Here is an 11,108-nt window from a genome sequence, read left to right as displayed (position 1 = left end):
AGGGGGGGCAGGGTCTTCAGTTGCTCTGGCCCCAGATTGGGGAACTCTCTTCCCCAGATCTTAAAAACTTGGACCCCACACCCACCTTCAAATCCCAACTAAAAACTTTACGATTATAAACATATCAATAGCACCTTCTGTCTATTGTCTTTTACGAATATTTTTTATTTTGTTGTTTTTATTTTGTTTCCTTTATCATGTTTTATCTGTTTTATTATAAAGTGACCTTGATAGCCTTGAAAGACACTTTTAAATCAAATTATTATTAAATTATTATTACGTTATTATTATTATTATTAACACACAAATACACACAAACACAACACTGACACAAAACCCTGAACGCACAAACACTTCCAACATTAACACACACAAACACAAATGCACCCACACACATAAAGCAGTAACACACTTAAATACAGCACTGACACAAATTCAAATACACAAAAACACATCCAACACACATAAGCACAAAACAAACACAAGTGCCCACACACACATAACACACAAAGACATCAATGCACATGTGACACTAACACACAAAAATAACATTAACACAAATGCACACACAAACACAATACTAGCATAACTCACATGTATACAAATACTGTAAACTTACACACGTTCTCTTCAGAAAATGAATATGTACTACTGATGTCTACATATTTGGACAAACAAAAATAGTGAATATTTTGTCCCCCTCCCTCACCCTAAAACTATCATGGGGGGTGTCAGATCAATGTCTTTCATCCGCTGGTGTTTTTGCAGCATGGACAGCTGGGACGCTCCGGAGGACGAGGACTGGCCGGAGCTGCAGAGCAACACATCTGTCGTAGGAGGGGCGGGGCAATGGGGGGCGGGGATGCCCAGGCTGAAGAGGGCCCAAGGGAGCAGACACCTGGGAGTCGACATGACCTTCAGCCCTCATGGGGGGCCCACTGCGCCGCACAACAAGCAGTTCACCTCATCTGGTAATCTGAGATTATAGGAGTTTATCACAAATAATCTCCTGATGCTGGACTGTAAAGTGCTGCTTTCTGCTGCAGATGAGGATCTGATCAAACACATCCTGGCAGACGGGCAGAACTTCTTCCCTCCGGAGGACGAGAGCGAGATGGCCGACCTGTAAGTCACTGCTCAGGGGACGGAACCGCCCCCTCAAGCTGTACCTGAAGCCCTCTGCTGTGTCTGCTCCTCAGGTCCAGTATTTTTGGAGATAAGACTGAAGTGATCGTCCTCCAAAAGCTGAGTGACCCTCTGCCGCGGGACGCTGTCAGACGGGACCCCCCCAAGACGGCCTTCACTTCCAACACAGGTGCTGTAGGAACATTCCGTCCACAAACTGCCTGCATCATCCAGCACTCTACATGTTTTTGGGGGGGTCCACTGTTAAACAGAGGAGGAACAAATTGCATTGTACTGTTCTCTTTAGAATAGTCCAAACTAGACTTCTTTTCAATGATCGTCTCCGCCCCCCTCCCTCACCAACTCATGACTCGTGTGTTCTTCAGTTGTGACGGATGTCTGCCGCCCACGCCGGTTCCCTCCCTGGTGCGGACGCGTCGCCATGTGGGGCAGCTGGGCGGCGATCGCCGTGGCCAACGCCATCTCTATATGGGTGGGGCGGGGCTTCAGCCAGCAGGTGGCCACAGTGTGGATCCTCTCCTGCCTCGCCAGCGTGCTGTGTTCCTTCTTGCTCCTGGAGCCGGTGAAGGTGAGAGCTGACGACGGTCCGACCGCACTCGCCGCCTCAGAACCAAAGACTCCACACTCAGACTCACAGACTTGCTGGTAGTTTGGGGAAATGGGGAGGCGGGGGCTCTGTTAGATCCAGAGGAAATATCTGGACACCGCAAAGGAGATGACGAGAAAAACTGAAAGAAAACAAACTTGTTTTTATTGTTTTCAGTTATGGGTTACTAGAAGTTGAATATTTTGTTGCTGAAATGGGCTCCAGAACACACACATGAACACAAACACACAAAGATAAACACAAACACACATGAACACAAACACACACACACATACACATACACACATAGGACAAAGTGAGGATTAGTGGATTCATTCAACTTGTGTTTTTGTCGATTGATAAACTCAAATTTGTGTTGACACTTTGGTGTCTCCTGTGGGTAATTGAGCCCTGCTCTCTGTCTCACAGGCATTGTGCGAGGCCGTCTACTTCGCCGTTTGCGTGCGGCGGCTGCGCCCGGAGGACCAGGACGTGCTGGTGGAGTTCCCCCGAGTGGAACGAGTCGTCCAGCGGGTCACCAGGGTCAGGCCGCCGCAGGGCTTCGCTCTGTCTCAGGCTCGGAACCAAGCGCGCAAGATCCACATGCTGCACAGCATGCTGAAGGTGAGGGGGTGCTGAGGCTGCTGGCCCCCTCTGTCCTGCTGGGTTCTGATGGCCGCTGTGACTCTCTTTCAGAACTTCCTGTTCTACATGTTTTTCCTGATGGTGGTTCTGCTGCTCAACTATTCGGATTCGGAGACGGCCGCTCACAGTCTCAGACTGCGGACGCAGCTCCAGAGAGCCTTCCACAGCCTGGAGCGTGGCGCCGTCGTCAGGTATGGCTTTCTCACAGACGTCCCGCTACTGGGCAAATGTTTCCTGCTGACACGCCTCTCTGCACTCGCAGTCGGGACGAGGTTCTGACGTGGATCAACGGCTCTCTGCTGCCGCGACTTCTCCAAGACTCTCTGCTGCTCGTAGACACAGGAAGTGTGTTACTTGGCGCACCGAGGCTCCAACAAACCCGAGACACTCAGTGTGAGCTGCCTTTCTACCGTCACTCAACTGTCACCTAGAGGTCAGATGGGCCGGGCTCTGAGAGGGCTACAGACGACGTTCTCCTTTACAGCTTCTACAGCAGGGGCGTCAAACTCAATCGAAAAAAAGATGAATGAATCAATGAATTTGGCCGCCAAAAATGCTAGTGATGATAGCTGAAGATGCTGAAATTGATAGCTAAAAACACTGAAGCTGATGGCTGAAAACGCTGAAGCTAATAGCTGGAAAAAAAACTGAAGCTGATAGCTGAAAACACTAAACCTGATATCTGAAAACTCTGAACTATTGGCTAAAAATGCTGAAGCTGATAGCTGAAAAAAACTGAAGCTGATAGCTAAAAACGCTAAAGCTAATAGCTAAAAATGCTAAAGCTGACAGCTGAAAAAAAAACTGAAGCTGATAGCTGAAAACACTGAACCTAATATCTGAAAACTTTGAACCTATTGGCTAAAAATGCTGAAGCTGATAGCTGAGAAAAACTGAAACTGATAGCTGAGAACACTGAAGCTAATAGCTGCAAAACAACTGAAGCTGATAGCTGAAAACGCTGAAGCGAATAGCCAATGTCAAATTAGCCCAAAGAACAAACAAGAAGGTTAGCCAAAACAGCTAGCATGTAGCTGAAATATTAGCTAAAATAGCTAAAACGCTAAAATAGCCCAAAAAAATCTTAGTAAATGCCACAATAGTTCAAAAATCTAGCATTTTTAAAACTTTAAAACCGTAACTTTAACATAATTATGAATAATAAAAAGGCAGGAATATTATTCCGGAATAAATCTACTTTAAATAACTTTCAATTTTTTACTCTCCATAATAATATAATTTGTCAAAATTCTGTAGTTAGAAATGAGCGTAAGATAACATCGGGTCATTAATAACAATAAAATAAAATGATCTGGAGGGCCGGTTCCGGCCCCCGGGCCTTGACTTTGACACGTGTCCTGCAGGATCTGCTGATGATCATTTTTAACTGATGGAAACCTTCTCTGCAGCAGCTTTCATTCTCGGGGGAGGACCGTCTTTGTGGAGCAGGAGCAGACTTTCAGAGAGTGGGCCAGCATTTGCTGGTTTGGAAGCAGCCGGGTGAGCATCAGCTGAAGCTGCAGCAGCCTCCGTATCAGTTTGACATCATCGGAGTTTGTCCCTCCCCCTTTCAGGAAGAACCCTGTGGGTCACATGGGGGTGTTTGACAGTGGAGATGAGATGCTGCTCCTCAACAGAAGCCTGCAGGAGGCCAGCTCCTCCTTACAGCTGCTGCAGCAGCAGCACTGGATCAACCACAGGTGCAGCAGGACCGTCTGGGTCCATCTCTGCTTCACGAACATAAAAATGTTTCTGCAGACAGAACAGGAAATGTTGTTGTGTTTTGCAGAACCCTCGCCGTCACCCTGAAGTTCTCCCTCTACAACATCAACACCAACCTGCTGGCTGTTTTCTCCTTCCTGTTCGAGTTCCCGGTTTCGGATCGGGCTCAGAACCGCCTCCAGCTGGACGTCGTGCCCCTCTGGCCAATCGGAGGGCTGGACATGCAGCTGCTCCTCACGGTAACCAGGACCACGGTCCCGAGGCATCAGCACCCACTCCCACCAGCCCCCCCTGATCGTTTGTGTTCCTCCAGATCGTCCTCCTCGGATTGGTTGTGTACTTCCTGGTTCGGGGGGTCCTGGGGGTCCTCAGAGAGGGGTACAGGTACCTGCTGTCGGCGTGGAGGCTCCTGGGATTGTGCAAGCTGTCTCTGGCTGTGTGTGTGTGCGGGCTGCACCTGAGCCGCTGCGTCACCGCCGGCCGGCTGTGGGAGCTCTTCCTGAAGCAGCCCCGGAACGGCTTCACAGACTTCTACCCCCTCGCCCGGCAGAGCCAGCTGTTCACCGTCATGGCCGCCACGCTGCTGTTCGTCCTGGTGCTGAAGGTGGGACGGCCCACTCTCACTTTGTCACTTTCTGTGAAAACTGTTGTGTTGGACTGAAGACAATCTGGGATTGTGGGAATGATCCGAACTCGATTCCTAATGAGATAATATGGGTTTGATATTTTTGGTTTTCATGCCTCCTTTCTACTGAGCGGTCCGGACCGGTCCACTCCTGGCTGGTTTAGAGGGGTTCTAGTGAGCTCTAGTGAGCGTTTTCATTAGGTTTTGGACCATCAAAGCACATGCGGGGTGTAGACCGATGACATAGCAGTTCATGGATTTAGCATGTCTCTGGTCCCCAACCACGCGATTAGAAGGGGAATACTGTATGCAAATAGTTTAATATTCTTGCAGGAGGTGAAGAAGAATATAGCCAAAAAGAGAACAAACTTTTGACTTGGATCTTAATTCAGGAATTATTTTCCGCCAATTCATGGATTTCAACAGTAGCTCCACCCTAACTAATGTGTTCTATTCTTCTATGGACCTACAACCAACAGGGGACCAAAAATAGTACTAATCTGGCCTAATAGGTCCACTTTAAAATCGAAACGCTCAAAATATCTTACCGGTCCAGTCTGTGGAAACAAGGCAGCAGAGCAGGGGTGTCGAACATTCGGCCCTCGGCAGCAAATTTCTTGCTAATTTCTTATGGTTATTTAAAGAAATGGCTGCAGTACACAATTCCACCACTAGGGGAAGCAAAAGAAAAGAAATACTGGCATATAACAAGAGATCAAGAAATAAAAACAGTACTTCTGAATCCACTGTCTCCTGAAGATGAAATTTTGGATGATTTATTAAAATAATAAGAATAAAAAACATAAATATGTCTAGGTAAGATGCAGTTAGGTTCCCGTCCAACCTCACCGCCATATTAATTGTTATTTAAATGAACAGATATGACACCACAAATACCAAAATCTTGTCAAATAGATAATAATAATATTAAGTGATGAAGCTACTAGGTTGTTTGAGGCATTTTTTTCCAATTGAGAAAAAAACTAAACAATAATCAAAGGTACACATAACAATTGTTTTGTTGTTATGTTCCTGGTTTGACCCACTTGGGATCAGAGGGGTTGAATGTGGCCCCAGAACCAAAATGAGTTTAACACCCCTGCTTTAGAGACTTTGCTCATAAACTTATAAAAATAAGACTTCATCCACATTTGACCCCAAAATGAACTATGCTGAGAGATGCTGACTCAGCGTCATAATGAGCAGCACAGTTATATTGACAACAAATCCAAAGCCACGCCTCCCCCACACCCCAGGATCATTAAACAGGATAAAGGATGTTTAAGACGGATGTCAGATGCAGAAAATATAAAAAAAATAAATAAAAAAAAGGGAAACATATAAAGTTCTGATTATTACAACTATAACATTGAAAACACTGAGATATTGGGTTAGTTTAACTTCTAAAGAGGCTGAGGTTAACCTGTGCCCCCTCCCTCTGTCAGGCGTCCCATCAGCTGCGCTTCCTCAGAGAGTGGGCGGTGTTCGGACGGGCTCTGCGCCACTCCGCCTGGGAGCTGCTGGCCATCTCCTCGCTGCTGCTGCTGATGCTGGTGGCGTTTGCACACGTCGGTTTCCTAGTGAGTGTCCGCATCGTTCATGACAACAGCGTTAGTCCTCTTTGACTGTTTTTGCTGATTCAGATCAGACGCTTTTATCCAGAAAGACAAGGTCCTTGACCCAGAATAGTGGGGGTCACTGGGTTAAACACAGTCATCTCAAAAGCAGATTTTTGTGAAAACGTCAAAATAACTACATGAGTTTAGTCTTTATGTTTGTTATGATGGTAATGAGGTGCTGTTGTTAATGTAAAAGTCTAGAAATCTGTCCTTTGGCCATCCATCTCCTTTTTTGGTTGTCCTCCTGTCACTGCTGGACGTGGCTGTTTGGGGGCCCAGAACGAACAATAAGATGAGGCTCTTTAATTTCCAGTTTTACCAAAAAATGCAGAAGACACAAAAACACTTGAACAAAACATTCCTCTGAAGTGGTGTCAAAAAAAATTCTCAAAATGAAATCTTTTGCCAAACAAAAATCATTACTTGTGTGATTCAGAGCACACATGCATTTCTCCTCACCTCGTGGTGGACTGATAGAGTCAAAAGTTCCTACTCCCCTTAATAATAACTAGAGCTGTCAGGCGATTAAAATTTTTGATCGCGATTAATCGCATTTTGTCCTGAGTTAACTCGCGATTAATTGCATATTAATATGTGGCCTTTTTTTTAGGAAAAAAATGTGTGCTTCGTGGAATTTAGCAGTTCTACATTAATTATGAAAACAAGAATGACAAAATTAATAGTTTTCATCAAATACTTTATTTTGTAACATTGTATTGAGATAAACTTTCTTAACAATAAAAGGCTGTAATATAAAATACCTAACAAAAACCCAAGTGCAAGTGAAGGGCATTTTAAATTCTAAACTTCAATCAACGTTCAGTAAAATAAAATAAAAAACATCAAAAATAACATTTCCATAACACTTTCATGTTCATTTTTTGTCAGGACCAAATCTTTTCCTCCTCTGCTGAACTACAGTAATAAATGAAATAGAGATTTATCATTTCCAATGAACTTTTGTTTTTTAAAACATTAAAGACTGAGAAAAGCGGGATACACTGTGGATAGTTTGAATCTGTTACTGCCGCCGCGTTCTCTGGCTGCAGCTCAGCGGAGTTCACGTGATGAATATGCTGGCAGACAGAGAGCTATGCTGGGGCTGGATCACGCTCAAACCTCCAGAACATTTAAAACGTCCCCCGGTGAGCTTGCTGTTCGGAACGTCGGGGGTCCGCAGCTCTCGGGACGCGGCGCCGGACGCGAGCCGGTACCACCAGACGTGGTACTGGACGCGAACCGGAGCCGGGTTAGAGTGCAGGAGCTCTCCAGGTCCTAGCGCCGGGCTGGTTCTAGCTAGCAGCTCGGTAGTTGGAGACCCGCCCGTGATCTCGTGAGAGCAGCCGGTGAGTTAAAGGGCTGGACGCCCGCGTGCGGTATGGAAAGGCACGTATGAGAAAATCCCATTGACTGTAAAAATAATGGACTTATCGAACTATGAGGTCCCCCCATTATATACAGTCTATGGAAAATCCGCGATTAATGCGTCAAAAAAATTGTCGGCGTCAAGCACGTGTCAGATTAATGCGTTTTTAACGCGCTAAATCTGACAGCCCTAATAATAACCTTGAAAAATCCCTACCCCTTAATTAAAAAAAATGTTCTCCGTAGTCTTTAAATTATGAAGTTTTTAACCAAAATCCCAAAACCTAAATGTCTTAAAAAGCCTTTTTTATGTTGATCTGAGCCCTGGAAGAGATTCTCTCTCTGCTAGCTAACTTGGTGTTGACGGAATATTCCATTGCTGCACATTTACGGGGGAGGAAGAAACACGTTCACATGAGCCGTCTTATGCCGTTTCAGTGATTTTTTTTCTTTACTATGATAGAGTCAAGTCATTATGGGATGGAAAATTATTTTAGAAATATTTTAAATCTTCAGCTCGAAGCCACAAAAGTGTTGGGGGCCCCAGGCAGTCGCCTACCTTTACCTAATGGGAAGTCCGTACTAATAAACATCAAGGGGGTTTGCACTTCAACACCAGACAGTCTTGTTAACAAAAAGCTCTCATGATCTTCAGAGCTGGGGGGTGACTGCTGCGTCGGCGGGTTCATCTGCACTTCCATCTGATCGTTTTTCATGAAATGAAAAAAAAAACAAGAAAAAACAAAACTGAAATCAATGTGTTCTTGGGTGCAGCTCCTTCACTCCGTTCTGGACGGCTACAGCAGCTTCCCCTCCGCCTGTCTGTTTCTGCTGAGGGGGGGGAAGCACATCTTGCTGTGGCGGCACTCGGAGCTGTCCATGAGTGGCCCCTCCAGCACCGCGGCGCTGCTGCTCCACCTGGGCTTCTGCTTGTGTCGTCTGCTGCTGCTCTGGCTGCTGGTCTCAGTTCTGCTCAGGAACTACCGGCGAGCGCGGGCCGAGCTGTTCCGGCCCGCCGCAGACCTGCAAGACCACCAGATGGTGGAGCTGTTCTTGAGGAGGCTCAAGATGTGGATGGGGCTGAGCCGGACCAAGGAGGTAGGCATCCTGCTGGGGGGGTTTAGGGTTCACAGGTTCCTGGATAAAAATGATTTTTTTTGGTTTTCTCGTCAGTTTCGCCACAAAGTCCATTTTGAAGGATTGGAGCTGCCCCCCTCCCGCTCATCCTCCACCAGTGACTGCAAGTCTCTATGCCTGCCCCCGCTGGACAGCCCAGACTGCCCCCCCACCCCAGACAGCGTTGACGCCAGCTCCGAAGCTTCATGGCGCTCCGCCTCCTCCAGCCCCTGCAACCTGACCGAAGCCCCGGGCATCACCCACGGTCTGGGGGTGGGGTTAGGGCTCAACTTAGGAGTTGTTGGGGGGGGCACCAGCTGGAGGGAGAGGGCGGAGACGGAGGCGTCTCTACGGAGGCTTCTCCCAACGCTGGATGCCCTGTTGCAGCAGCTGGACCGCGTCACCATGGCGACAGAGGACCTGTACCACTTTGAGTGCAAGCTGGAGCGAGCACACCGGAGAAGGAGGGGGGGCAGGAGGAGGCAGGAGGACAATCTGTCAGGGAGGGGCCACCCAAGGCACAGAGAGGATTGGCGAGAGGAGAAGAGGGGGGGGCAGGAGAAGAAGGGCAAAGGAAAAAAGACAGGAAGAAGTGAACCCTTCAGAGAGGGAGGGGCCACTGCAGCCACCCCCAAGAAGACTCCTGCAGCCACGCCCGTCCCTTTCATAAAGACCAAACCCGCCAGATCGGCAGTTTCCTCCCCCCCACCCAAACCAGCTGCTGATAAATCCACAAACGCCACCCCCCCACCGCCAGGAAGCTCTTCTCATTCGCCACCGAAAGCATCTGTATCTAGTCGCGCCCCCTCCCTCTCCCAAACACCCACGCCAGGACCTGCTCCGGGCGCCGAAGACTGGGACCGAGAAGCCCCCCCCCAGTCAAGTTTATTTAATCACCCCACTCACACCAGCACCCTCCCCGCGCGCAAAAGGAAACGAAAAGCCCCCCACCTCAAAAACAAGGTGCACCCAACTTAGACGGAGGGGATCTGAATAACTTTTTGTGGGGGGTCTTGGGACAGCTGGTCTGACCCAAATGTTCCCTAATTACCCAGCCGGTTACCATAGCAACAAAAGCTCTGAATCCTCCAGGAGACCTGGAGGTGAAGACAGGAGCTCAGGAAGGAGCTCGACCAGAGGAACCCCTGACCTTTGACCTGCTCACAGGCGGGCGGGCCGAACCCATCAGCTTTAGAAAAGAAAAATCGGTCCACACCGGAGCTCCAGTGTTCTGTAACTTTTTAACGGTTAACAGGATGATTCAGTAGATTCTGAAAGAGAAAAGCGGCTCGCTTTTCTCTTTCAGAATCTGCTGAATCATCCTGTTAACGGTTAAAAAGTTATAGTACGTTAAAGATTTTGTATTTAAACGTCACCGGCGACGCCTCAGGTGTCAGAGGGTTAAGCAGCACTTCGTCCAAAGAGAAGCTGAGCAAAAGCCCGGCTTCAGTTCTGTCGGTGCACTTTACGTTCTGCAGGAGAAGACTCCTGGATCTTCACTTACTTACGTCCGCTTAATCCTGTTTGTTTAATTCCATCAACATTTGCACTTCCTGTGTAGGTCTCCTCAAATCCTGAAAAAAAAAATGGAGGAAAACTAAAGGTGGTTTGAAAAATGACCAAAGCTTGTGCCTCTTGTTCAAAAGAGCAATCTTTTATTTTTTTTAATGCTAATATAAAAACTTTGATGCCTTTTAGCCCCTCCCACAGACTCATCCTGGCTGATGTTTGTATATGTTTGCTACTCAGATGTAGATGTTCTGCTCTTGTTTGATGTGCTCCGCCCTTCAAAGCGCTCTCCGTGGTCCTGGATGATCCTCTGCTTGACAAAGTCAAATAAAGTTTGACAGCTGACATGTGAAATCCTTCAGGATCTGCAGTTTCTGACTCCTTTCGTCAATTCTAAACAAATCCATCTATTTTCGTAACTCCTCATATCCTGTGGCGAGTTATGGTCCTTTAAAGAAATGGCTACAATTCCCAATTCCGCCACTAGGGGAAGCAAAGGAAAAGAAAGACCAGCATAACAAGAGATCAAGAAATAAACACAATTAACAGTGTAATAATAAGTGATTAGGCTACTAGGTTGGCTGAGGCATTTTTTTTCCAACTGAGAAAAAAAATCTACAGATAACAAGCTGACTACGGGGTGTTTTGCTTTTATGTTACTGGTCCGGCCCACTTGAGATCAGTGTGGCCCCAAAATTAGTCAGACACCCCAGCTTTAGAGTAACCATGTTTTTGGAAAGTGGGTATAGTATCTGGAGAAACCCACACGCGCACA

At 47.1% G+C, this 11,108-nt stretch overlaps 1 protein-coding gene across 2 annotated transcripts in view; it reads left to right on the top strand.

Annotated features, from left to right (window-relative positions):
* The window catches only part of pkd1a (polycystic kidney disease 1a), a 64,954-nt gene extending 54,267 nt beyond the window's left edge, over positions 1 to 10,687 (top strand). Inside the window, exons 42-55 of one of the 2 annotated variants that reach the window (XM_024259582.2) lie at positions 769 to 971; positions 1,047 to 1,125; positions 1,200 to 1,315; positions 1,512 to 1,714; positions 2,162 to 2,356; positions 2,429 to 2,568; positions 2,640 to 2,770; positions 3,790 to 3,877; positions 3,952 to 4,077; positions 4,167 to 4,338; positions 4,413 to 4,703; positions 6,170 to 6,304; positions 8,483 to 8,806; positions 8,882 to 10,687. In XM_024259582.2, the coding sequence (XP_024115350.1) occupies positions 769 to 971; positions 1,047 to 1,125; positions 1,200 to 1,315; positions 1,512 to 1,714; positions 2,162 to 2,356; positions 2,429 to 2,568; positions 2,640 to 2,770; positions 3,790 to 3,877; positions 3,952 to 4,077; positions 4,167 to 4,338; positions 4,413 to 4,703; positions 6,170 to 6,304; positions 8,483 to 8,806; positions 8,882 to 9,802 (3,124 nt within the window). In that variant the 3' untranslated portion in view covers positions 9,803 to 10,687. Of the gene's footprint in view, positions 1 to 768; positions 972 to 1,046; positions 1,126 to 1,199; positions 1,316 to 1,511; positions 1,715 to 2,161; positions 2,357 to 2,428; positions 2,569 to 2,639; positions 2,771 to 3,786; positions 3,878 to 3,951; positions 4,078 to 4,166; positions 4,339 to 4,412; positions 4,704 to 6,169; positions 6,305 to 8,482; positions 8,807 to 8,881 lie in introns of both variants that reach the window. The other variant, XM_024259581.2, reaches the window with a different exon arrangement.
* The last annotated feature ends 421 nt before the right edge of the window (positions 10,688 to 11,108 follow it).

Source organism: Oryzias melastigma, linkage group LG1, assembly GCF_002922805.2.
Source record: "Oryzias melastigma strain HK-1 linkage group LG1, ASM292280v2, whole genome shotgun sequence".
Classification (NCBI taxonomy): Eukaryota; Metazoa; Chordata; class Actinopteri; order Beloniformes; family Adrianichthyidae; genus Oryzias; species Oryzias melastigma.
This window is presented reverse-complemented; position numbering and strand designations above follow the sequence as displayed.